The sequence below is a fragment of the Macaca mulatta genome, chromosome 1 (assembly GCF_049350105.2).
Source record: "Macaca mulatta isolate MMU2019108-1 chromosome 1, T2T-MMU8v2.0, whole genome shotgun sequence".
Lineage (NCBI taxonomy): Eukaryota > Metazoa > Chordata > Mammalia > Primates > Cercopithecidae > Macaca > Macaca mulatta.
This window is the reverse complement of record NC_133406.1, coordinates 220608652-220635131: the sequence shown is the minus strand read 5'-3', so window position 1 is coordinate 220635131 and position 26480 is coordinate 220608652. Positions and strand designations below refer to the sequence as shown.

The window sequence follows — 26480 nt, the reverse complement described above, 5'->3', positions numbered from 1 at the left end:
TGTAGATTTGTCCTTGTAAGGCTGTGGTTCCATAAAAGCAGCCTTTTCACTCTCCCTATATGCCCCCTCCCACTTCCAACCACCATCCCCATCCCTCCCTACCTCCACTTACACATAAGCCCACTCTCTACATCCCTCCCTACCTCCACTTACACATAAGCCCACTCTCTAAGGGTAGGGACACGGCCATCTTATCCCTGGAGGCCCTTCTCTGTGCTTATTGAGGGACCACTTGATGCAATCAGAAGGCAACCGGCCCTGCAGTCTGTTTGACTCTGCTCCTCAAACATGTCACTCAACTCTCTGAGCCCCAGATGCCTCATCTACAAAATGGGGAGAATAGCTTAGGCACATGATTGAGCTGCCATCCATCAAAAGACATTTATTGAGAGCCAACTCTAAGTAGAGGACTCTTCCAGGCATTGGCTGATAAAAGATGCAGTGCCCGGTCCAGCACCTGGCACACAGCAGGCATCCTCTGCTGGCAGCTTTATTTGGTGAGAGCTCTGAACAGGCTGGTTCCCCTTTACTTCTTTCCTGCACGCTCCCTAGCTCTTCAGACCCATCTCTGCTCATCTCTCACTCCCTCCTGCCTGGCTTCTCCCCCAACCCAATTCTCCTTTATGCATGCACATACAACACACTTACATGTGCGCACACACACACACACACACACTCCATGCGCCCTCTAGATGGATGTAGGGCTGGATCTTAGACTCATCTGTTGCCATGGAAACCTTACCAGCTTCAGTTGCTCTCTGTGACCCAGTGTGGTGTTGATGGCTGGGGAAATCCTAGTGTTTGATTGGGCAAGGAGTGGAGGGTAGGGATCCCCTGGGACTTAGCAGCCCTGGCTGGGGTCATCCAGGGAGTTACCAGTCCCCTCCTTCTCCCACATCCTTGTACGATTCCTAGGACCTCTGACTTAGAAAGACAGAAAGGCAGCCCCCATTTAATGGGGAGACACAGTCCCCTTCCTAATAAATACTTGATAGGGATGGAAAACCCCCCATGGCTAACTGTTAGCCTAAAAAAGTGTTACACCTGATAAGTGCCTTTTCGTCCTCATCCCCTCCTCCTACCAGGGGATGTATATTGGTCCCAGAGGCTTGAAATTCATTTCTAATTAATTTCATATTCTTCAATTACAAAAGTAATACAGTGTTTGCAATAAAAACCCTCAATTGCAAAAGTAATACATACTCAATGTTTGCAATAAAAACCCTCAAACAATTCAGTCAGGTATAAAGTACAAATAAAAGGCCCCCTGCCCTATTCCCAGACCCACTTGGTTTTGAGTGTTTCCTTCTAGAAATATTAATACTACACACACAAACACATACATACACAGTACACGTATGTATTTTAATAATCACATATGCAAACTGCTCTCCAACTTACTTTTCTAATGTCTCTTTAATTCACTTTTTAAATAAATAACAGTGCACTGTATTTATTTAAAAGTGAATTTAATTACCCTTTTTGGTGAACAGTTCTATGAGATTTGACAAACGTTTATGGTCACGTAATCATCGCCACAGTGAGGATACAGGACAATCACAACTTACTTTTTTAAAATAAGTTTTGTCTTGGACATCTTTTCACTTTGGCATGAAGAAAACTACTTCTTTATTTTCAATGTTGTGTGACATTCCATTGCATGGAATATACCAGAACTTATTTGCCAACGCCGACTGATGCCAACCCCGACTGATTTCGGTAGTTTCCAGATTTTTACATTTACAAACAATACTGCAACAAATATGCAGTACTTGCACATCGATATTTGCACTCTTGTGTATTTCCAGAAGATTGAATTCCTGAAAGAGGAATTGCCAGATCAAAGGGGCTTATGCATTTTAATTGATAGCACATTGCTAGATTGTTCTCCCACAACTGTGTACCCATTTACATCAGCACTGACAGTCCATGAGAGACCCTGTCTTTCCATTGACCGCAGGGGTGCCATCAAACATTTGAATATTTGCCAATCTGCAAGATGGAAAAAAATTATAAACTTTTGCTATAAATGGCCTGCAAATGCCTTTAACACATTATTCTATTAAGTTTGTATTTTACCCCCAGTGATTTATAAAAGCTTCTTGAAAATGATCTTTGCCAAGACTATTACAAATGTATTCCTCCATTTATCCCTTGCCTTTTCATGTCTGTTTGTACCAGCACAAGAATAGATAGATTAAATCAACAAAACAGAACAGAAAGTCCATAAATAAAACCAAATGTGCATGAAAGCTTTGTTGCGATAGAGGTAGGAAACTGATTAAGCTGCAGGGATTCAAATGGAAAAACTGCATTCAATAAATTGTGAGATTCTTACCATTTAGAAAATCAAGAAAAATCTGATTCCTTTCTCCTTACTCCAAAATAAATTTCATGTAAATCAAAGATTTAAACACACAAACAAACAAAAATGAAATCCCAAAAATTCTAGAATATTTTTTGAGTGAGAAAGACCTTTTAAATATGACATATGGGAAGACATAAGGAAAAAAGGTTGATAATTTTAACCATACACACAAAAAAGTTTAAACTTCGTGGCAAAAAAAAAAAAAAAAAAAAAAAAGTGGGTTTAGAATTATCCATGGTGTATTATTTTCTATGTGGCTTTCCACGGTTTGGAGTTTCTCCATGGTTTCGGATTATCATTGTTGATGTTTCTCATGGATAATGGAGACTGGGTCATGCATCCCTGAGTACTGGAGGGGCAGTGCCCAGGAGGAGCTGCTGTGCCCCAGGAAAGAGCTGGTGGGGTGGGGGTGGGGATCCGGAGGAAGGAGAGTCCAGCCACCAGGAGCTCTTCCTCCTCCGCCGCCTCCTCCTCCTCCTCTTCCTTCTCCTCCTCCTCTTTCTCTTTCTCCTCTTCCCTCCCTAGCCCTTGCTGAACAGTGGTCAGGACCTGGACCAGAGCCCCAAACTCCGTGGCCCAGGGGCCCGAAGACCCTCTCTGCTGCCCCAAGGCTGCCAGCCCTTCCTGCCCTGGGGCCAGGAGACCCAGGCCTGGAGCCCCGTGAGAGAGCGGACTTCTGACAGCCGAAGCCCCGGAGATCTAGGTAAGTGACCACAGGATCCAGGACCTGACTGGGGACAGCGAGGAATCCTTGACTGTGGTTCAACTTCAGATGACAGGCCCAGAGGGCAGATGCCTGGGTCTGTCCCCTTGGGGTCTGCTGCGGCTCACCCCTTTCTGAGGACCTCACCAATCCCACGCTTCCCAGTCACCCTGGTTCTTGAGTGACCTGTGAGGGTGCAGTTCCATTCTCAGTGCCCCTGTCCCACCCCATCCTATCTGGCCCCCTCAGGCACTAGCTTCCTGGGAGGCGGATGTGTCCTCCCTTGGGGACAAGCCCATGCCCCCGCAGCTGTCCTAGGAAAGCAGTTGGAGTTGTCTGTTCCCTGGGGAGATGGAGGGAGTTGTACTTGCTTAGAAGTGTCTGCTCCCTAGAGAGGGACGTTGCCCCCCTGGGAGTTAGCCGTCTGTCCCCCACGTCAGCGCTTGGCCCACTTGTCCCTCTGCCCGCAGAGCCGTCCCACCACCCCTCTGCCTTCGAGACAGAGACATCCTCGGACTGGGAGGCCCCAGCCGAGTCCCAGGAACGAGCCAGTCCCAGCAGGCCCGCCACCCCTGGCCCGGTGCTGGGCAAGGCCCTGGTGAAAGGCCTGCGCGACAGCCAACGCCTGCAGTGGGAGGTGAGTTTCGAGCTGGGGCCCCCCGGACCGGAGCGGCGCGGCGAGCGGGATGCCGACCTATGGAGCGAGACCTTCCACCACCTGGCGGCCCGCGCCATCATCCGTGACTTCGAGCAGCTGGCGGAGCGCGAGGGCGAGATCGAGCAGGGTGAGCGCCGCGGACCTGCGCCCCTCCGGCGGACGGCCTCTGGAGGACCGCCCCCCTCCACACCCACACCCACACCCACACCCACACCCACACCCACACCCACACCCACACCCACACCCACACCCACACCCACACCCCCTTCCCCACCCGCCCCGGTGATCCTCCCAGCCCCGCGTGGTCCGCCCACCTCCTTCCCGGGTCCTGCCCCACCCCCTCCTCACAGCCCCGCCCAGTTCCCCGCCCACTCTCCCTATGACCCGCCCACCTCCTTCCCCGCTCCAGGCCCTACTCTCGCCCCATCCCCTCATTACAGCAGTGCCTAGTGCCCCGCACAACCCCCCGTGGCCCGCCCACCCCGCCACTCCCCGCCATAGCCAGTCCCCACCTCCATAGTCAGCCCACCTCCTTCCCTGACCCGGCCCCCACCCTGTGCCTGTCCACTTCCCCCAGGACCCGCCCTGCTCTCTCCCGTCGGCCTCCAGGACCCGCCCCCTCCTCACAGCCCCGCCCACTGCCCGCCCACTCGCCACTGCGGCCTCCAGGCTCCGCCGCCTCCCCATTCTGCTCAGTGCCTGGGCTCATTCCCTACTCTGCTCCAGGATCACCCCTTCATCTCTGGCTTCAACCCCCTTCATCTGCCCACACCCCCGCCACGGCTCACTCTTCCCCCACTCCACCTCACACCGCAGCCTGCAGGTGCCTCCCCTCACTCCCAATCGCCCTTCCCCTCCCGCCCACCCACCCACACACCCACACACCCACACACGCACAGCCCAGGGCTCCATTCCATTGCCTCCAAGATCCACCCTCTTCCCCCTGCCTCCGAGTAAGTTGCCTTCTCCCCCAGCCCTGGGCTCTTCCACCCCATCCAGTGATCCGTCCTCTTCTCTCCCTGCCTCATTCCTCTCTCCTATGGGCGCCCCATTTCTCAGTGCTCCCCTGCAGCAGCCCCAGTAGGGCTCCAGAGACAGAACAATGGCGACAGCCCACACCTTCCTCCAAGTCCCCCAGTCCAGTCCAGGGGCTCCACGCACTCATTCATCATGCCTTTATTTACTGTGGATCGGCTGGGGGCCAGGCTCCCACCTGGGCCGTGTAAACGCAGTTGAACAGCCCGGTGAAAAAGCAATCTCTATCCCTTCCTTACCCATGAGTGCTTGACAAACTAGCAGGGAAGCCAGCATTAATCACATCATTACACAAATAATTAATTGAGTGCATTTGTCCTAAGTGCTATTAAGAAAAAAGACAGGGATCCAAGAGATTGTATAACAGGGACGGTGGGGGAACTAATTTAGTCCAGGAATTGGGGCAGACTTTACTGAGAAAGGGACTGGTGGGATCTTGATGCAACACACTTGGAGAATAGAAATATAAATAGAGAATAGTTATATCATTTCTTTGTTGTGAGTTTATGCTTTATTTCTATAATAATATTATTTTGTTTATATTTTACTTGTATTTTTGTATTGTATATATTACTTTTTTTCTTCCCATGAGCTCCTCACCTTACAGTTTACGAAGCACTTGTCTACCCTTCCTCTCTTTGGCTCCTCACACAGCCTTCCGGAGGCTGCAAGTCCTGGAGACTGCTCACCTCTTCAAAGGAAAGCGACTGGGCTTTGGGGTCAGACCATCCTGATCTCAGATCCATTCCTAACTTGCTATGTGACCTTAAACTCACCACTCTTCTCTGATTTGCAATGTCCTCAGCAGTTAAATGGGTCAGATCAGTGGTCCCCACCCACCAGCCAGGGGACCTGTTAAGTTTTACGGCAACGTTCCCATTAGACATCTGCAAAATTAAAGTACAAAATACAGACAACATAGTGGGTTGGGTGTTTTTAAAAATAAAACTAGTTATTTAAAGGAAGTAGCTGTCTTTTATTCTGAGACAATGTCTTACATTTTTACATTAAAATATCCTTTATTTTATGAAATGATGTCGTGAAATGATGGTGGTTTTTTAAAAAATGTCTTTAGTTAGCAAGTTGGCAAGTCCTTGATTTTAAAGGCTTATTTAATCCTAAAGATGGGGACCACTGGTAGAGCCCCCACTTTAGCTTCCAGCGCTTCTGTGTGAGGGAAGACTTTCTGAGTCTGAACAGTGACCCCAGTTTCTCCCTCCACAGGGTCCAACCGCCGCTACCAGGTGAGCGCCTTGCACACCAGCAAGGCCTGCAATGTCATTAGCAAATACACAGCCTTCGTACCTGTGGACGTGAGCAAGAGCCGGTACCTGCCCACCATGGTGGAGTACCCCAACTCTGGTAAGGCAGGCGAGCAGCGGGGGCCCTCCTGGGGGCCAAGCAGCCCCTGTGGACTGGGGAAGGGGGCTGAGATACAAAGGACCACAGACCAGCAGGGAGGGGTGTGAGACAGGGCCTAGAAGCAGAAAGGCCCCCAGTGGATGATTTGGCTGCCAGCGGGTGGGAGCCCCTGGGGCCTCATCCCACTGCTCTGCAGAGGCTGTGAAATCACCCTAGTCCTTTTTCTCCACCAAATGAAAATGATTTTATTGTGTTTCTTCAAATGGGACAATATGTGCTCATTATAGAAAATTCTAAACTATAGAAAGATATAAAATGTAAAAAATAACTGAGACCAACAGTCATCCAGGAATGTATATTAGTCACCTGCTTGGTGTGACCATCCTTCCAGACTTCTCTCTGTGGATAGCAACATGTAGAGAAATCAAAAGACAGATCATTTTACATGAATTGGATTATCCTAATATGTGCTATATATTTTACAAAATATGGGCGTGGAAAGTGTCACTCCATGAAATGAATCTATATCATTTTAATAGCATATTCCCCTGCAGGTAGATGTCATCCTCAGAATAGCCAATTAGTGTTCCAAAGCACTTTGTATATATTTTCAATCCTTTAATCCTCAAAACAGCTCCACAAAGTAGACACTATTATTATCCCCATTTTATAGATGGAAAACAGAGGCAGAAGGAGCTAAGTTACTTTCCTGAGGTCACACAGCCATGATGGGCTGGAGCCAGGCTTTACATTTATTGTCCTAGCTCTGGATTATGCATTTTCCTCCACTCCTTTCTACTGCCTCTGAAAATTTATTGCAGCCTTTTAAAACCTGTTTAGACCTTTCGTTTATTCCCCATTTGGTTATTGTAAATTATACTGCAAAGAACATCTTTGTGCATCTGTCTGGTTATCACCTCAGTGTTAATTAATTCGTAGAAGTAGGACTGCAATGTCAAGGGCATGCCCGTTCAAAACTGTGATGTATGTTACCAAACTGCCCCCTTACCGTCCCACAGGTTATTCAAATGTCCATCCTCTCCAACACTGAATATTGTTTATCTTTCTAAACTCTGCCAGTCTGATAGGTGAGAAGAGAATCTCTCTTTTGTCATTTTTTTAATCGTGAGATGCTTTTCATGTTTATGAACTATTGGTGCTTTTTCTGTTTCAAATTACATTTTCCTGTCCTTTATGGTCACCCCTCCCCTGCTTTGTATTAGCAGACCTCCATAAAAAATTGTGTTTGGAAATAGAATATGCCCTTCCTAATTCCACCTGTCCCCCTTTTCTTCTCTGTGGTATCAAAATGATCAACCCTCCTCAACTGCTGTCATTTCAGGCAATGGAGTGGCCATTTAATCAGGCTGTTGCCTTATTCTTGTTGCAAGGATGACCATCCCTTCCACCCATCTCTGACCAGCCTGCTAGCATCTGTAGCCACAGCCTGGGAAGTTAGGGACCTGGCCCATATCTTAACCAAAGTCCCAAAGCCCCCTAAGATCTGGATCAGCACTTCCCCAAGTGTGTTTCAAGAAACTAGAACTCTAATTTCATGTCCTATGAATAGCCATCCAGCATAAAAATAGAAAATACCAGATTAGGAAATACATTTAAGAACCACTGGATTAGCTAAAGCTCAAATGCTTTCTTTACTGCAGAACTTCTCAGAGCCTTTAGTATGTTAATATACATCAAGAGGCTCAGCGATGGGCTACAGAATGCAGCTTCTCCAAAACTTGTTTCCCAACACAACTCCAATTTTTAAGGAAAAACTTACAGACTAGTGTTCTCTGAGAGTGGGGTTCCCTAAAGCATACTTTAGGGTGCTGTAACATCTTTCTTCTTCTTCTTCCTCCTCCTCCTCCTCCTCCTCCTCCTCCTCCTCCTCCTCCTCCTCCTCCTCCTCCTCCTCCTCCTCCTCTTCTTCTTCTTCTTCTTCTTCTTCTTCTTCTTCTTCTTCTTCTTCTTCTTCTTCTTCTTCTTCTTCTTCTTCTTTTCTTTGAGAGAGTCTTGCTCTGTTGCTCAGGTTAGAGTGCAGTGGCGCAATCACAGCTCACTGCAATCTCCAACTTTTGGGCTCAAGCGATCCTCCCACCTCAGCCTTCCAAGTAGCTGGGAATACAGGCACGCACTACCACATTCAGCTAACTTTTTTTTTTTTTTAATAGAGATAGGGTCTCGCTATGTTACCCAGGCTGGTCTCAAACCCTGAGCTCAAGTGATCCTCCGATCTCAGCCTCCTGAAGTGCTAACATTACAGACATGAACCACCCTGCCCAGCCCAGGGTGCTGTAACTTCATCTCTTTTCCATCCACCCCCTCTTAGTAATGCCCTGGGATTTCAGGGGCCTGCGCTGTGGGAGGAGTACTTGGGACATGGATCTCTGAGACAGTAAACAGAGAGAACAGAGTGTTCCTGAGAAAACTGGCCTTTTAACTTCCTGGAAAACATTGTGGCTTCTTGAACATTCTCTCAGCAATAGTATCTACCCAGCAAGCTAGATATTATCCCCGTTTTCCAGATGAGGAGACCATGGCTCAGTGGGGTCTGCACCCATCCAACTGGAAAGCGATGGGGCTGGGCCTCAAACCCAGGTCTTTCTGACTCTAAAGCTTATGGTCTTACCTTGTACTTTGCCTTCCTGCCTTTGGATAATTGAAAGATTGAAGCCAGAATCATTCCTGCCAGCCCTGGGGGAGAGGCAAAGGACTGGCACATCTGTACCCAACCACCCGCTTCCCCTTGTCTTCTGTGAAGGAGCTGCCCTGCGTATGCTCAGTTCTCGAGCTCTGGCCCAACAGTGGAGGGGCACCTCTTCTGGCTTCGGACGGCCGCAGACCATGCTTGGAGAAGACTCGGCAGCAGGACATGGTAAATTTCAGGCCCTAAGTAAGAGCCACCCTGGGCACTTTCGGAAGCCTGGGCCCCTGAGGTTACTGTGTTCTCATGTCCGAGGCCCTAGGACCTCTCTCTGAGTCTGCACTATGGGCTTAGGCAGGTCCAAGGCAAAGCCAGGCATCCCAGGCTCTCTGAGGCCTAAGAGCGACAGAGAGGTTCGGTATGGCCTGAGCACACCACCACTGACACAGCTCTCTCTTTGCCAGGGAGCGGCACCACCTCCTATGGGCACCTCTCCCCTTCTGAGCTCTGCTGACCCTGGTGCTGTTCCCTGCCTCCAGCCTCTGAGTCCTCCCAGGCACCAACTGCCAGGAAACCTAATAAACAAGGGAAAAAGCAAAGAGCGAAGAGGCAGTCCCATCTGTTTGGGTCCCACCATCTGTTTCTTTCAGGATTCCCAACAGCCTCCTTTGAGCCTTCACCTGGTTTCATTGTGCCTGAAGCTTGGCTCCTTGAAGAGCCAGGTTTTGACCTTTTGGTGACCTTGCACTAGTTCCCAGGATGGCTTTAACCCTCTGTGTCCTGCGTGGATGTGTGTCTTTCTGTCTCTCTAAAGACAGCCTAACTACTGCACTCGTCCTAACCCCTTTCTAGGTACCCTCACATGCACAGTGAGGATCTCCTGCCTTTTGCTGTGCAGGAGGAAGACATCAGAGGTCCCGCCTGGCCACTAGTCCAGCCAGCCAGCCCATAAGGATTTTTTATTCCAGGTCCTAGAAAGTGTTCACAGACACTGATGGGTTTTAAAACAAAAACAGAAACAGAACCCAGTGTGACGGGGTAGAAACACAGAGGAGCTCTTCAGAATCAAAATGTTCTTTCAATTTCTTGGTCCCGTTGGCCTCCAAAACCCAGGAGAACCAGCTCTACCCCTGAGCCAAGCTGAGCGTCCAGGCTTCAGGAAATTGCTGGTCTATACCTTCCTTTCTCCGAAGCTTAGCTTTTTTGGGTGGCCCATGGCTTCTGTCAAAATCACGAATCCTTTATTTATTTATTTATTTATTTATTTATTTATGGAGTCTCACTCTGTCCCCCAGGCTGGAGTGCAGTGGCGCGATCTCGGCTCACTGCAACCTCCACCTCCTGGGTTCAAGCGATTCTCCTGCCTCAGCCTCCGGAATAGCTGAGACTACAGGCACCCACCAGCATGCCTGGCTAATTTTATATTTTTAGTAGAGTTGGGGTTTCACCATGTTGGCCAGGCTAGTCGCAAACTCCTGACCTCAAATGGTTCACCACCTCAGCCTCCCAAAATGCTGGGATCACAGGCATAAGCCACCATGCCTGGCTACAAATCCCTTCCTTGAAATTGTTCTTTGATTCATGCCCACATTCCTGACTTTTTTTTCCTTTTTTTTTTTTTTCTTTTTTTTTTTTTTTTAGGCAGATTCTGTCGTCCAGGGCTTTACTAAGCGCTTAGCAATGGACTAGGCACTATCTGCGTGTTATCTCATTTAATCTTTACCACACTGTGAGATAGATAATATTATCCCGAATTTGCAATCAAAATTTATAAAGTAATTTTACCAAGTCCCCACAGCTGGTCAGTGGTGGTGGTGGTGGTGGGGGTCAGGATTTGAACCTAGGCCTGTCTAACCTTATGGTGGGGCAACGGTTATATCTGTGAAAGATGAAGGCCCATCCGAGCAGGGTTTGAAACCCTAGCCTTACTCTCCAACCCACCTGCAGACACCATGAATTAGACCCTCACTCTCCTGGGGGAATGGGGGACTAGGAAGGGAGGGGAGAAGTCCAGCCTCACTAGTTCTTCTGTCCTAGACATGGAGGCAAGTCCCACTGCTCCCTTCAGCGAGACCACGTCCCCCGGCCGCGAGAAGCACGGTGCTTCTGAAGGTGAGTGGGCAGGTGGCCCTGCCTCTCCATCAAGATGGTGACAGGGATTGGTCCTGGGGTCAGGAGAGTGTCTTAGCACCAACAAAGTCCTCAGGGCTTCATGGAGTCCTCAAAGCAGCCCTCTGCACTGGGAATAGGATTATCCCCAATTGAAAGATAAGGAACAGGTGCAAAGAGGTGAAGTGACTTGCCCAAGGTCACAGAGCACACTGGTGACAGAGCTGGGCTTGGATCAGGCCTCCCAGTTCCCTGCTGAGGGACCATTTTGCCACTCCGCTCTGCCTAGAGTCCTCTAGCAACGTGCCAAGGAGGTCAACTCAGTGTCCCCATTTGGGAATGAGCAGAGCTGAGTGAAGCTGTCACTGCCCCCACAAGTAACTTTCCAGAAGATCCCAGGGGCTGCCGGCCAAGGAATCTTGGAGGCCAGCTTTTTACATGCGGACGTAATCTCATCCCACCTCACACCAACTGGAGCAGAAAGAGCTCCGCAGCCTAACGGTTAGCTCCAGTCCCTAGGAGCGTAGCTAAGCCCCTGCCCCTCTCTGGGCCTCTATTCCCCCTGTTGGTCAGTAAGCAGTTGGACAGGGTCATCTTCAGGTCTCAACTCGGTCATTCCATGGCTCTCCAGGTCCCCTGCGCAGCCTGGCCACAAATACTCTTTCTTCCATGAAGGCCTCAGAGAATCTCTTTGGATCCAGGTAGGTGGGATTTCCAATAAAGGTACACTCTCCTGCCACCCATTTTCCTGGGGTGGTCCCTGGGGTTTTCCCTGACTTGGAAGGCCAAAGGCAGGTTCAGCCTGACATTTAGGCAGGTGTCATAAAAAAAGGCACTCCTGCCCAGAGCAATCACTGTCTCCAGGCCTCACCCTACCTCAAATCCCCCACTTTACTTTATCTCCCACACTTCCAAGATATCTTTCCAAATGCAAGTACACATGGGAGGGCTGACAGAAAACTCTTCTGACCACTGGGCTAGACAAGAATATGATAGTAAAAGAGGGTCATGATCCAGGTGTAGCAGCTCACCTCTGTAATCCCAGCATTTTGGGAGGCCGAGGCAGGAGGATCACTTCAGGCCGGGAGTTCGAGACCAGCCTGGGCAACACAGTGTGACCCTGTCTCTACAAAAAATTTAAAAATAGGCCAGTCGCGGTGCTCACCCCTGTAATCCCAACACTTTGGGAGGCCAAGATGGGCGGATCATAAGGTCAGGAGTTTGAGACCAGCCTGACCAACATGGTGAAACCCTATCTCTACTAAAAATGCAAAAATTAGCCAGGTGTGGTCGCGCATGCCTGTAATCCCAACTACTCGGGAGGCTGAGGCAGGAGAATTGCTTGAACCTGGGAGGCAGAAGTTGCAGTGAAATGAGATCATGCCACTGTACTCCAGCCTGGGCAACAGAGCAAGACTCCATCTCAACAACAACAACAAAAAATTAAAAAATGAGCCAGACATGGGTGCACGCCCGTAGTCCAGGAGACTGAGGTTGAGAGGATTGCTTGAGCCCAGGAGGTTGAGGCTGCAGTGAGCTACGATCGTGTCACTCCAGCCTAGGTGACAGAGTGAGATCCTGTCTTAGAAGCAAAACAGGACAAAAAAAGAGGGTCCTCAGGAGAACATTAACCTCTTCCTAGTCGCAGGTGCTGCTGACTCATTGAGTGACTTGGAGCAGTTGCTTCAAGCCCATCTTTCCAGGCTTCCGCTTCCTTAGCTGTCAGATAAGGAGGTTGGAGGGAGCCATCTGTTGCATCCCTTCTGACCCTGACTTTCAGGGGCTTCTGGGTGGGCACTGGAGGTTGGGATGCCCAGGGCCACCTGACTTCACCTGCACAGGCTAAATCTCAACAAGTCCAGGCTACTGACGCGAGCAGCCAAGGGCTTCCTGAGCAAGCCACTGATCAAAGCTATGGAGTCGACCTCCGGGAACCAGAGCTTCGACTACGTACCGCTGGTGAGTGCCCTGACCCCAGGTGTCAGTCTCCCTCGGCTCCACTCAGCAGCAGGGCCTTCCTGTGATCCCCCTGCCCACCTCTCCACTTCCTCAAAGAGAAGAAGGCTTTGGTCTTAGAGCTCAGATCCCCCTGAGTTTTGAAGCTTCCTAGAGCTTCCCACCCAAGTAGTTAGCATGGCAGAAGGAGTTTGCATGAATCTCCCCTGCCCAGAGGCCTAGGGATATTGCTAGAAGCCAGCACCAGCATCACGAAAATTCTTTGCAATCTGCTATCTTTGCCTTAAAAATTCGTGGGAATTTTGCATTCTACTCCACGCATCTATGTGTATCTGTTTTTCAATACATAAAAATAAGCTTTGAAATGACTCACAAGTGAGTAAAATTAACATCCCAGGAACATGGACCGTGTTTAGCAACTGGGTCTGCAGACACCCCAGCATGCTGCGGCAGGGTGAGAGGCCCAGGTCTGGAGTGGGCTTCTCTGAATTAAGGAGCAAGGGAGCCTGGCCGTGCCACATCTGGGGCCCCTCAGGACTTGGGAAACAGAGGATGCTCGAAGGAGGGGCACAGTTTGAGCATCACTGCATACCTCTTCCGTCCCTGCATACCCAAGTGCATAATATTGTGAATTTCCAAATATCCAGGGCGACTGGGCACTAGGCATGTTTTCACTCAACAAGTATTTATTGAGTCAGGCCCAGTGCTAGACCCGGGAGAGACAACATTGAACTAGACAAATGTAGTTTCTGCACTCATGGCGCTAAGTGTCTAATAGGATTCAGACAAGGAACCAGGCAATTCTAACCGTTGGGAGTGGCAATGGGAGAGGTCTCGTTTGGTTGCGGAGTATAGGAGGTGGACATCTAGCCCAGGCTTGAGGTAGGGGGAGCAGAACCAAGCATGACTTCTTGGAGAAGGTCAAGGCTAAGCCAAGACTTGCAGGATGAAGAGTTTGGCCAAAGGCCTCCAGAGGAGAGACACAGCTTGAGAGCTGGGGAATGGAGTTGGAGCGGGTAAGAGTCAAACCGGGGTTAGGCGGTGCAGAGCTTTATTGATCGTATTTTGGACTTAGTCTATGAGACACTGAAGTCATTGAACTGAGCCTCCAAAAAGTGTGTGATCTATGCCTCATAGAGATCCCTGTGTATGTAGGACAGATGGATTGGGGGTAGGGAGAGGGGAGGAAAGAGGAGGCAGGAATAACATAAGGAAGCACGTGATGGATTGCAGAGCGATTTAGAAAGTAGACCTGTTGGGACTCGGAAACTGATGGTTACACAGGGAGAAAGAGGAAAGAGAGCTGCTAGAGTTCACTGCATGGCAGGGGACATTTCCGGTGGTCGAGCTGGGCCCACCCACCTAGGACAAGAGGCAAATATGTAGTGAAGATGTTGACTTGGGCTTGGAGAATGATCTGTTTGAAGTGTCTGCAGGATAAAGGATAGAGATGCTCAATTGACCTGGGTATCCTGAAAATCCCCCAGGCAGGCAGGGTGGGACAGGCAACATGGATCCAGGCTTTTGCATGGCCTGGGGCTCCCTGGGCTAAAATATTTGAGGCCCACTGAAGGGCTTCCCCCGCTCCAACAGGTGTCTCTGCAGCGGGCCTCCGGAGCCTTCCTGCTCAACCAAGCCTTCTGTGAGGCCACGCACATCCCCATGGAGAAGCTCAAGTGGACATCCCCTTTCACCTGCCACCGAGTGTCCCTCACCGCCCGCCCGTCTGAGTCCAAGACCCCGAGTCCCCAGCTGTGCACCAGCTCCCCATCTCGGCACCTGTCCTGTGACAGCTTCTCCCTGGAGCCTCTGACCAAGGGCAAGCTGGACCTGGAGCCGAAGGCAGTGATGGAGCACACTGGGAAGCTGTGGGCCACGGTGGTGGGGCTGGCATGGCTGGAGCACAGCTCGGCCTCCTACTTCACTGAGTGGGAGCTGGTGGCCGCCAAGGCCAACTCATGGCTGGAGCAGCAGGAAGTACCCGAGGGCCGCACGCAGGGCACACTCAAGGCTGCTGCCCGCCAGCTGTTTGTGCTTCTGCGGCACTGGGATGAGAATCTCAAGTTCAATATGCTCTGCTATAACCCGAATTATGTGTAGTTGGGTGAGGGGGAGGCTGGGTGGAGGGAAGGGTGGGGAGGAGAGGGATGGGTAGGGTCATGTCGGCCTGGTTTGGGGAGCTTTTGGAGCTGTAGCCAATACATCAGTTACTAGAAAGAGCCCTGGACTGGCAGCCAGGAGGCCTGAGTTCAATCCCAACTTTGCTACCATCCAGCCATGCAACTTTAGGCCAGTCCCTGCCCCCTATCTGGGCCACAGTTTCCTCATCTATAAAATAAGAGGGTGAGATGAGGGAGGTGGAGTGGATCTCAAACGGTTCAGCGGTTCCTTTCTGCCCATGCAGGCAGTCCCAGGCCGACTGCTGCTGGGGCTGGGGAAGGAAGTCGCAGTGGAAGCCTGAGACCTCTCTGGAGGTAGACCACGTGGGCACAGCAATGCCCACTCAAATAAAAGGGCAGATGAGAGGACCCAGTGACCGCAAGTAACCAGGCCTACAGGCTTGCAGAGGCACATAGAGACTAGCCAGTCTGGTGCTTGTAGGACAGGCTCTTGTCTCCAAGGTAACAGCCTAGGACCCCCTAAATCCCACTTAAAAGCCAATTGGAGAACCATCCTTCTCGACGCTTTTCAAATGAGTCGCTCGGGGGCCTTTTGTTTTGGCTAGGAAGCTTCCTTAGTACATGCTAGTATTGACTTACAGATCATTAGTGGCTCCCTCACTAAGAAGAGGTGGTGGCAGGACCAGGGAGACACCGTGTGAGTTGACGTGTTAGATTTAAGTGGCAGTCTGTGCGAAAATAGTCCCAAAAGAACAGACGTGGTCACAGAAGTCAACGAAGACACCAGACAACACCTTAATTTACATACTTTTAGAAATTGGGTAAAGCAAACTGCATCACTTGTACTGAGGCACTAGGGAGGCACCTCCAAGTAGGTCATGCCATGGGATCAGGGTGGCCTCTCGAGCCATGCCACGCTGTGGGAGAGAGGCACCTTTTTGCAACAGAGAGCCATGCTTGGCTGCAGTGCCTTTGGGGATGGCTGCTCTGGCCAGGGGAGACCTGATTTGTTTGGTGAAATGAATGAATTGACACTTTAGGCAGGATCCCCTAGGGGCTTCCTGCCCTCAAGCCCACTGTGTGATGCCCCACTGTGTGGGGACTGGAGTGCTGTGGCCTCAGATACCCTAATGGCTGGCACCGAGCTGCCCAGTCTCCTCTGCCCCACTGACTCCCCTGGAGGTGGGTCTAGACCTCACCAAGGAACCCCACTAGCTTGGGACTTCAGGCTGAATCTATCCACCCTGGAAGCCTCCTCCTTCAAGGCCTTAATCTCTCCTCATTAAATTCCTGTCCCAACCTTGGCGTGAAGCTCCACAGACTTCCCTCTTGGGAAGGCCTTGAGAGCTTAGCTCATCAAACCAACCCATGGGGTCCTGTGGGCTCTGGCGCAAGCCCCAGCCTCAGGAAGACTCGAGAGGTGTGCAGCCTCCAGCAGGGGCTGCAGTCAGGGAGGAGGCTCCAGCAGAACGCCCACCGGGCACAAGGGGAGAAAAGGCAGCCCCAACAGGATACAGTGCCCTGCCCCCCACTCCCCACCCCTCCATCTCACCCTGCTGCTATGCCACAAGTCTCCCAGGAGGGATTCTCACAGCCTTTTTGAATACTTAAGATAAAATCCCATTGCTGCCTCGTGAACTGGCCCTGCTTCAGACTTACCCTCTGGGGAGGAACCCAGGCAGGCAAGCCTGGACACTGTGGCCATCATGACTCCAGGTGGGGCAGGACGCCAATCAGGGTGTTGGCTCAAAGTCAGTGCCACCAAGGCGGGTAAGGGCTTTGGGCTGTCTTGCTCCAGGCTTCCAGGAGATGGGAGCAGAGCTTTGTCATCTCCCTGCACACCCCCCATCCCTTGCCAAAAACACGTATTTAGCTATGCAGGCAGCAGCCTCAGCTTCAGGGTAAGGGTGGCCGGGGGTGGCATCTACTTCCTGGACCACAAGTAATGGAAAAAATGCCAGGTTTTGAGTCGGAACGCCCCGACTCAGGTCTCAGCCTAGTACTAGTTTGGGCAAGCGGTTTCTCCTCCTAGGTGCCCTGGAGCTGGGGCTTTCTCCTGCTCTGACAGTCCCAGACTCTCTGCCTTTGAGATGTTTCCTTCTTCATGACTGTGAATTTGCTTGAGTTCTCTGTGTGACCTTGAGCAAGTGGCGTGTGTGTTCTGGGCCTCTTTCCTTCTCTATGTAACCAGGCAGAAGTGGGCTGTCCAGCACCTCCCCGCCCCACCAGATGAGTCTGATTCTGGGTCTCCAGGCTTCAGCATGGACAGTGGCCAGGGCTGGAAGTGAATCGGTCTCTGCCAGGAGAGAACTAGTGCTACAAGATGCCTAGCAGGAGCACAAGAAATCCAGCAAGGTGGCGGGCACGCCACCCACTTCTCAAGGAAAGTTCCTCAGACTCTGCTCCAGCACTAGCCACTGGAGCTCTGCAACATGTTTGAGGCCCAAGAAAACTGCTGAGGTCTGCAACCCTGGCTCCCCTGCCCAGCCCCAAAGGTGCAGAAGAACAAATCTTCATTGGTTGCGAATAACCCAAGAGCTGTGGGGGCAGGTCTGGACAAGAGACATTTTTAAAGACCTTCAGGGGTATTGAGATGACACGCAGTCTCAAAAACATGCTACCAGGATTGCTAGGCAGAGGACCTAAGGGACACGTTTTAAGGAAAAGATAAGAATCTTTGGTAATTAGTGCATGCATTGAAGCTAACAGAGTTCTAAAGGTTCTGAAGCAGGGAACACATTGCCCCTGCAGTCTCATTTACTTTGGGTTAATCTGGTTTAACTTGTTCAACCAGCCCTTGCTTTCTAGGTCATACAAAGGAATATTTATGCCCTGTACTGTCTGAAGAAAGGGCTAATGCCACTGTATGACAAAGCCCAGCCTCCAAGCTGCCCTCAGTGGGAAAAACACTGAACTGAGAGCTGAGGAACCCAAGCATTGGTCCCAACTCCACCACCAGTGTGCTGTGTGACTTCTGGAAAATTACTTGCTTTCTCTGAACCCCTGTTTCATCTTTTTTGGAATGACGGAGGTTCACAAGATCAGCATTTCCAACACTCAGATGAGACACGAATAAGCCACCTATTAGAAGCCGTGCTATGGGCAAATACGTTGGGGAAGCAGTAGGAAGACAAACTTCTTTAGGTTAGGACAACCCGACCCGTTAATATGTCACTATGCGTTGTCAGGCTGCGAGCAGGTGGCCCAGCAGCAGCTCTTCTCAGCCTACTCGGCTGGAAAATGCTGGTCTAGATCTTCCTTAGGGCTCCTGGGGCACTGGCATTCAGAAAGCCTTTACTGGGTGCCTACTGTATGCCAGGCATGGCATACTGGGGTACCACAGTGAACATACGAGGTGCTGTCCCTGTCCTTTTTGGAGCTTGGCAAGAAGCATTTGAAGAATCTCTGTTCCATGAATCATTTTCCCATTCCCTGGTTCTGTAAGTGGGTTTGTCTTCACTGGCCCTTGAATGGTCCTGCCATCTGTGGGTGTGGCCTCACATTAGCACTACCTAGGCACTTGTGCTAATGGCCAGCCCCCTGAGCTTTCAGACACTCTTTTATGGTGTGGTATGGTACAGATGACCACAATAGCTCATGGTATTGCACAGCCAGAGGGGAGTTCCTGCTGGGGGCCTCCTTGTTCAGGTGGAGCAGGGATGACCCTGCAACAGAGTGCCCCGAGGGCCCAACCTCCTGCCACACGCAGATGCAGAACCCGGTCTCTGAGGCCCCCCAGCTCGACACCAACTCCAGATGCCAGGAAAATCGGGCCCCATCCTTTGGCAGACTTACACTGGACTTGTCCATAAGCAGCCCCGGTTTCCAGCCGGCACCCACGTTTCCCCAGCCAGTCCTCTCTCTCTCAGCAAAATGAATGGCCTCCCCTGGCCTTCACTGACCTAGCTGCTACTCACTGCCACTTGCTGTGGTTGATGAACGGACTAGCTGCTTCCAAGATTAGATCCTGGTGGGCTTTCACCTGCTCTTCAGAGACGTGGAAAGCAAGGATTCCTCCTTCTCCCTTCCAGTTGGTTCACCAGGAGCAGCTGTCAAAAAAGGTTTCTGGAAGTTTCCTCTAGATCCTGACTTGCCCTCTGTTAATCCCTACTCTTACTTGAGGGCCATGCTACTGCTCCCCTTCTCTTTGCCTTGGCAGGGACTCCCCATGAAAGGGAAGGAGGAAAGGGGTCTCCCCGGTCCGTGTACAGCCTGCCCCCCATCCTGCGATTGGCCGCCCCATTGACCTGCCTGGCTGGATCCTGCGTGACACCCCAGCACCTGTCATTCAGGGGTCCAAATGCCCAAATGCATGTCTATTTGCACATTATAACATCTCCAAGTGGTCCCTAGATTCAAATGCATTCCATACTTTTAGTGCCCTGGGAAAGGAGAGGGAAGGGTATTGCCACCCCAGGAATGGGGCACGTGCTCATTGCCTTGGCACTTGGAAGATTTTTTTCTCACCAATCTAGCAGAGACTAGAGAAGTCAACAGAAAAAAGATGGACACATTCTTCAGCACTAACATAGCATGCTCTGCAATGCCAGTGTAAAAATAACCGGGGCAGGGGTGTGTGTGGCATTTTGCAGCTGGGTAATCTGATCCGCAGAGATCTGCCCAAGGTCAGAGGCTTGGCAGCAGCTCCTGGCCACGCCTACAGCTCCCAACTGTGGACCTCTCTGCCCTGTGTGTCCAGCCCTGCTCCCAGCCCGTTGACTTTAGCCTCTCAACAGCACTGCCTCCCCGGGTTACCCAACGAGGTGGGATTTTTCTCCTGTTCATGCTGCAAATCTCCTTGGCTCAGGGCCAGCTGTCTTGAGCTTACAGCCGCGTCCCAATGCAAAGCGCCTCATCTCAATGCCGCTGACTGTGGTGACACATGTGGTATAGTTTCACTATCTGCCCAGGTGGCTTTGGCTCAAGTGGCATGGCTGGTGCTTGTCCCCGTCAGAGCCTCAAGTGCCTACAACATGCTACCCGTGCCCTCGCCTCCTCACCTGTAATGTCCCCACAGTGCCTGTGACACTTTCTTCTTGGGATATGCATCACCTGCTTGCCTGGTAGCCAGTTACATAGATGTCATGGAAGTCCTGGATGTCAGCCGTCTAATGTCTACTGATACTCAGCAAATCCTACCCTGGGGCTGTGTATATGTCTGTTCTCAAAAGAAATGGCTTCTTTGTACATGGTGGCTACTGTTCTCTTCTAGGCTTTGAGCTGATAAAAATTGTTGAACCTCATAATATGACAAAGTTATACTTGTGTCTGATATTTTGTTCTCAAAGCCAAGGATACTTGGTTTTCAAACTGGCAGTTCAGTGATCTGTTTGCCTCACTTCACGTGTCACATCTGCCTTTGCTCAGGTTCCCCATAAGGTGACCAATTGTCGCAGTGTGCCGGGGACTGAGGAAGGTTGCCAGGATGTGAGACTTTTGGTTTTAAAAGTGGCATAGTTCCGGTCAACCTGGAACAAGTTGGTCACAGCAGTTCCTCCAAAAGCAGAGCCCGAGACAAGGATTCAGTGCAAACAGTTTATTTGGGTGATTCCAGAAAACACACTTCAGGAAATATGGAAGTGAAATAGGAATGCAAAGAACACCAACAAAGGGAAGGTTATCAAGCAGGTTACTGCTACAAGTGTGGACCCTCGCCCCACTGGTAACTCTGGGAGTCAGAGTAGATGCACACCCCAAAACTCACAGTGAAGGAACGGGGTGCATGTACACCAGCTCCACTCAGCCCTTGGGGAGGGCCACTCTGGAGGATTGATTCCTTGGTGCTTCTGGTCTAGCACAGGTGCACCAGCTGAGAAGGCTCCTGCAGCCCGCGAGAAAGCCGCCAGGCAAAGAAAGGTAGGCGCGGGCGCTAATAAAAGGAGAACATGATGCAATGTCTACCATGCATTTCCTTCAGCCCTGGCACCTCCCCTGCACAAATGATTGAGACATGCATACAGTATCTTTGCAGATGTTAAAGTTCCAGATATGCTCTCTACTATTCCAAGACCTCTGTAATAATAAATGACCAGGACATATCATTATGGAATAGAGACAGTCTAAATTACAAAGGGTAACCCATATTTTTTTAAGTACATTTGGTTTGAAATTAGGAAGATGAACCATGAAACTGATTTTTTTGGTTTTTTTTTAAAGAAAGAGATGCAGGTGCTGGCAGATGTGACTCAGGCCCAAGTGCACTGACCTGAAACATGCCAAGGGGCTGCAGCAAGGCACTGACGGCACCTGCAGCAGTGTCTGTCCTGAGCTGCTTGCCATATTTCAGATTTCTCCCAGGAGCAATTCGTGATCACAAAATATATTTATTTGAAAATCATTACCAGCCACCATCTTGTCTTGGAACCCACACAGACTGACCCCAAAATCAAACATAAGCCTCATTTAGAAATCCTTTAGCAACTTGTCTTGTTTCCTCAAAATCAATCATCCCTTTTTAGATTTGAGGGAGAACAATGGACTATAATGGGAATTCCCAATAGGCCAGAAGCATTGAGTGGTGTGCTAAGGGCTCCCAACGGGAGAAATTGGAGGAGCCCCCAGGCTGAAGCTGACATGGTAAACAGAGACCCTGTTCACATGCATGGCCCTCCTAGGTGACGTTCAGCTGGATAATGGGCTGTCACTGTGATAGTCAAGCCCTCTCCTTGGCCCTCACCATGGCTCAGGCTGCTGGGGGGACCTGACACCCCCTTTGTACCTCACTGACTTCTGTGAACCTGGCACTGCCTCTCCCTTTGGAAGACACGTGCTTCTTTGTTCTTTTCCTCCACTGTGCATCCTGTAACGGCCAGGGGTGTGTGTGTGTGTGTGTGTCCTGCTGGGATGGCAATTAGGGTCTCCTGGTCCCTCGCGGGTGTAGAACACATTGAGGAAAGCAGGTTCTTGGGGCTTCTGGGCTCAAGAACTCTGTAGTAGACAATGAAGTCAGCCTGACAGTTCAGGATTCTGGGCCTCCTGGGTCCTCCATCCCACAGTACCCGACTCCCTCCAAGGCACTGCTTGCCCCCTGCCCCAGGAAACCTGAGCTCCCCTGGGCTCAATTAATCTGTATCCTGGTCTGAAACGGAGAGAAAATGCCACGTTGAGTCCAGCCTAGCTCTGCCAAGCTCTTTTGTTCTGCCATCAAGCAGCAGGTGCCCTCATTTCCATCTGAGCCTCACCTAGAATCTCCCAATTATGAATTCATCCTAGAAGCTTCCAGACCACCCATGCACCAAGTCCAGCAACCCCAGATCCAGGGCCTGGGAGGCGGAAGGGGGCACATGTCCTCTATGATAAGTGAGACAAGGGTAGTCTGGGATGGCATCTGCTGAGAGGGGTTCCTCTCCTAGCCTGGGGGAAGGAGGGGCGCTGGATACCCAGGATGGTGGCCGTCCCCAGCTCCTGAGCCCTCAGTAAGATCGCAGAGAAAGTTGTTTAAAACGTCTTCCTCAGCCATCCCAAACTGAACTAACCACCCCCTGCGCTACTCCCAAGCTCCAAGATCCTCCAGGTTGCACATACGGGCCCTCCCGGGTGCTGACCCAGTCTCCATCTACCCTTCATTCCTGGCTTCAGAATCCGGGGCTCCCCACTGGGTAGGAAACCAGGGATCCTTTGTAGGAATTGCCTTCGCCCTCCAAGCCTGCTGTTCTGATACCGTTCAGCAGAGGGCGCTGTGGGCGTGCACTGCCTTCCAGGCCCAGGCCAGCTCCTACCAAAGACATCTGTGGAAAGAGGAGCGGCAGGGATGAAGGGAGGCTTCAGAAGCTATTCCTGTCCCTTGTCAACAGTCTTTCTTCTCTGCTAAAAATGTGACACTAGCTCACCTGGGGCTGGAAAGGAGAAGGTGACCTCTTGGTCGTTCCCTGCTCGGCCCACTCCTACTCCTCTTCACCTATTGGTACCCCCTCCTCCTCCAAACTCCACGGGAAGCCACTCTCACGAACACTTCCCAGAGTTCTTCTCAGCAGCAGCCTCACAGGGCACACCTTATTGCACGTATGTGTGTCCCGTCTCCCCCATCGGACTGGGAGCTCCAATCATACTTGGAAGTCTCCTCCAGCGCAGGATGCTGTTAGGTGAAAGGCACTTAGAAGAGACCTCCTGACAAAGCAAAACAGGATAGAGACCAGATTCTCAGGCTTCCCCAGACAAGCCATCCAAGTCCTTGCATGTTCACTTTGCCTATGAGGGACATTTCCCAGGGGCACACTCTACTCCTGTCATCCTTCAAAGTTCAATGCAGAGCTCACCTCCTCCAGGAAGCCTTCCCTGACTGGCACCCCCACGGCAGACTGGACCTCTCCAACCTCTGCTCCCACAACCCTTTGTGCATACTCTAGGTAATGCCTGCTACAAGCACTTCCCAATGGCATTTCAGAGCTGTGGGGCCATGTGTCTCCCTCATCAAACTATGAGCAACTTGAGAGAAGAGACCTGGCCTCAGTCATCTCTAGGCCCTCTGCAAGGTCTGGAACATCCTAGCTGCTCAGTATATGTACGCTCAAGTGCAAGGTTAAAGTCTGACCCAATCATTCCATCTTTAGTGAAAATCATCCAAAGTTATAACTGGGGAGTCTTAAATGTCAGACAGGATTCCGAGGTCTTTCCATTGATTCCTCTCATTTGCTCCTCACAACTCTACAGATTACCATATTGGTGTTATGAATTAAGGATGCTGAAGTTCAGATACATCAACTAATTTACCCAAGGTCATCCAGCTAGAAACCAATGGGGCAGGATTCAAACCCAGGTCTGACCCTCTCTGGAGTCAAGTCTTTTAAAAGCATTCATGCGTTCATTCGCTCATTCCACCTGTGAATTCACTCTATATCTACTGAGTATCGGGTATTACCAGGCTAGGCTAACACAGCCAAGTAAAGGGAATACAGGAGAGAATTTGTTACTGAGCTTTTCATTTTCTCCCAAGGTAATGGAAGAACGGCTTTTCCCTGCTCAACTGCTGGGACTGCAAGTTCCCTCTCGTCTTGCCCGCCAAGTCCCTCTCCCCATACCATCTCCAGAAGGCAAATGAAGCCCAACTCTTCCTGTCCCTCCCTGAGGAGGCAGCTGGGAATCAGGAGACTCAAGACACAGGAGGAAAATCAATGACACATCTTCCTGCCTTTCCCCAGCTCATCACACACCTGCTCACAGGCCAGCAGGAAAAGCAGCAGACAGCCTCTGGCTTGGGGGACCCAGGTCCCAGCTGCTCCGACTGTCGGCATTCCCAAGATGTCAGACCTAAAAAGGGTGCTTAGAAACCTCCAAACACTCACCCCCACCCCCATTTTATGGATGGAGATACCGAGGCCCTGGGAGGGATAGGCCCTGGGACAGAATCACTCAGGTCCCCAAACACCTGCCTTCACTGGGCCGAAAGCTCTCACATTAGAGCTACTCTAGGGTAATACTATGGTTTGAATATCTGTCCCCTTTGAAACACATGTTGCAATTTAATCCCCAATGTGGTAGTATTGAGGGGTGAGGCCTTGAGGAGGTGATTGGATCATGAGCGCTCTGCCTTCACAAATGGATTAATCCATTAAGAGGTTATCATGGGATGGGAACTAGTGACTTTATAAGAAGAGGAAGAGGGCCAGGTGTGGTGGCTCATGCCTGTTATCCCAATACTTTGGGAGGTCAAGGCAGGTGGATCACCTGAGGTCAGGAGTTTGAGACCAGCCTAGTCAACACGGTGAAACCCCACCTCTACTAAAAACACAAGAAATTATCCAGGCATGGTGACAGACGCCTGTAATCCCAGCTACGAGGCTGAGGCAGGAGAATCACTTAAACCCAGGAGGCGGAGGTTGCAGTGAGCCGAGATCATGCCACTATAGTCCATCCTGGGCAACAAGAGCAAAACTCTATCTCAAAAAAAAAAGAAAAAGAAAAAGAAAAAGAAAAAAAAAGGACAAGACCTGAGCTAGCACATTTGCCATCTGCACACTCAGCCTCCTCACCATGTGATGCCCTGCACCACCTCAGGACACCAGAGTCCCTACCAGCAAGAAGGCTCTCCCCAGATATACCCCCTTAACTTTGGATTTCCCAGCCTCCATAACTGTAAGAAATAAATTCCTTTTCTTTATAAATTACCTAGCTTCAGTTATTCTGTTATATGCAACAGAAAATGGACTAATACAGGTAATGTCTTCAAAAGAGCCACCGTGAAAACGTATGTGTTACACATAGAGGTGAGGGCTAGAGATAAGTGACGGCAGAGGCGCCATGCACACAAACTAGATACTTAGGATGGTGGAGGTGGGGCCCTAGGGCAGCAGGGAACCCTAGATGGAAGGGGAGCAAGATCTGGAAACAGGCTGGAAGAACAGGTGGGGCCCGCAGAAGACAAATCCTGCTGCCCTCTCCAATTGGTAGTAAAACCCAGATCCCTGGATACTGCAATAAGATGGGGGGATGGGCTGTCCACGGCTCCCAGGAATCATTCAGCGAAGGCACAGCTCACTACAGGTGCACAGATTATGTGCCCCTAGGCAAGTCCCTTCGCCTCTCTGGGCCTCAGTTTCCCTGTCTGTTAAAAGAGGGAGGTAAACTGGATAACTCCTAAGGTTCCCTCCAGCTCTGAGGCTGTATGTTAAATATCTTGCTTCCAGACCTGAGAGCATTCAAGGATGAGAGGGTGAAGGAGACTGCCTCCACCCCGCCCTTGCTTGCTGTGAGGTTGTGTCTGCTTTCCTGGAGACATGGACTCTTCCTCAGGCCAAAAAGCCCAGCTTTCAGGTGGCAGAGTCCAGCATGGGTGCACCTGGTCCAGGGATGGAGAAACGAGCTCAGGAACCCAAACAGCCACCTTGAGCCTCCAGTAACCACCAACCAGGCAGAGCATCCAGATTCAGTGCCAGAAGTTCCCACAGCCACCAGGACAACTTCCCTCCAGGCTTTGGGACAGGAAGAAATTACAACCACCATCAATCAGAAGTTTGGCCTTGGGTAGCAAATCATGCATGAGCTTCTGGGCTGACCTCTCTGGCCAGCCAGCATCTGCCTCTCACTAGCTGGGCAAGTGACTTTACCTCTCAGGGCCTTCGTTTGCCCATCCAGAAAATCACCGTGCCTACCTCACTCATGTTCACACCAAGAAATGTGCTTGGCCCAGTGTGGCTCAGCAGAGGGTCCCAGGAGGCCCCTGCACAGCTGGCTTTGAATCCATCTTTATGGAGTGGGGTGGGAGGGGCAGGGCACAGTTCCCTGGATTTTATTAAGCTGTGATTCTCAGCCCAGAGAACTTTCAGGGTGACACCAGCAAGGCCTAGGAGTTGGCAGACACTACACACAGTACCAATAATAAAATTAAATGAATCAGTGTTCTCAAGTTAGCCCCTTTCCTAACCACAACGACTGCCTAGAGTGGGGCAGTACTAATGCATGGGGCGTGGGTGGTCCCGGCAACAGGGGTGAGGGGTGAGGGCCTCCACCAGGCAGGAGGCAGAAGCCAGCGTGGCAGGCTCCCGCTCCCTTCTGGGTCTTTCCAGCCTCCAGCTGGCTTCTGGCTTTGC

At 50.8% G+C, this 26480-nt stretch overlaps 1 protein-coding gene across 3 annotated transcripts in view; it reads left to right on the top strand.

Annotated features, from left to right (window-relative positions):
* The window catches only part of VWA5B1 (von Willebrand factor A domain containing 5B1), a 68578-nt gene extending 48382 nt beyond the window's left edge, over window positions 1–20196 (top strand). For 2 of the 3 annotated variants that reach the window (XM_077971783.1, XM_077971794.1), the window contains exons 15-22: window positions 2894–3071; window positions 3542–3856; window positions 5989–6126; window positions 8888–9001; window positions 10808–10882; window positions 11511–11580; window positions 12721–12838; window positions 14429–20196. In XM_077971783.1, the coding sequence (XP_077827909.1) occupies window positions 2894–3071; window positions 3542–3856; window positions 5989–6126; window positions 8888–9001; window positions 10808–10882; window positions 11511–11580; window positions 12721–12838; window positions 14429–14935 (1515 nt within the window). In that variant the 3' untranslated portion in view covers window positions 14936–20196. The remainder of the gene's footprint in view (window positions 1–2893; window positions 3072–3541; window positions 3857–5988; window positions 6127–8887; window positions 9002–10807; window positions 10883–11510; window positions 11581–12720; window positions 12839–14428) is intronic. The other variant, XM_077971790.1, reaches the window with a different exon arrangement.
* The last annotated feature ends 6284 nt before the right edge of the window (window positions 20197–26480 follow it).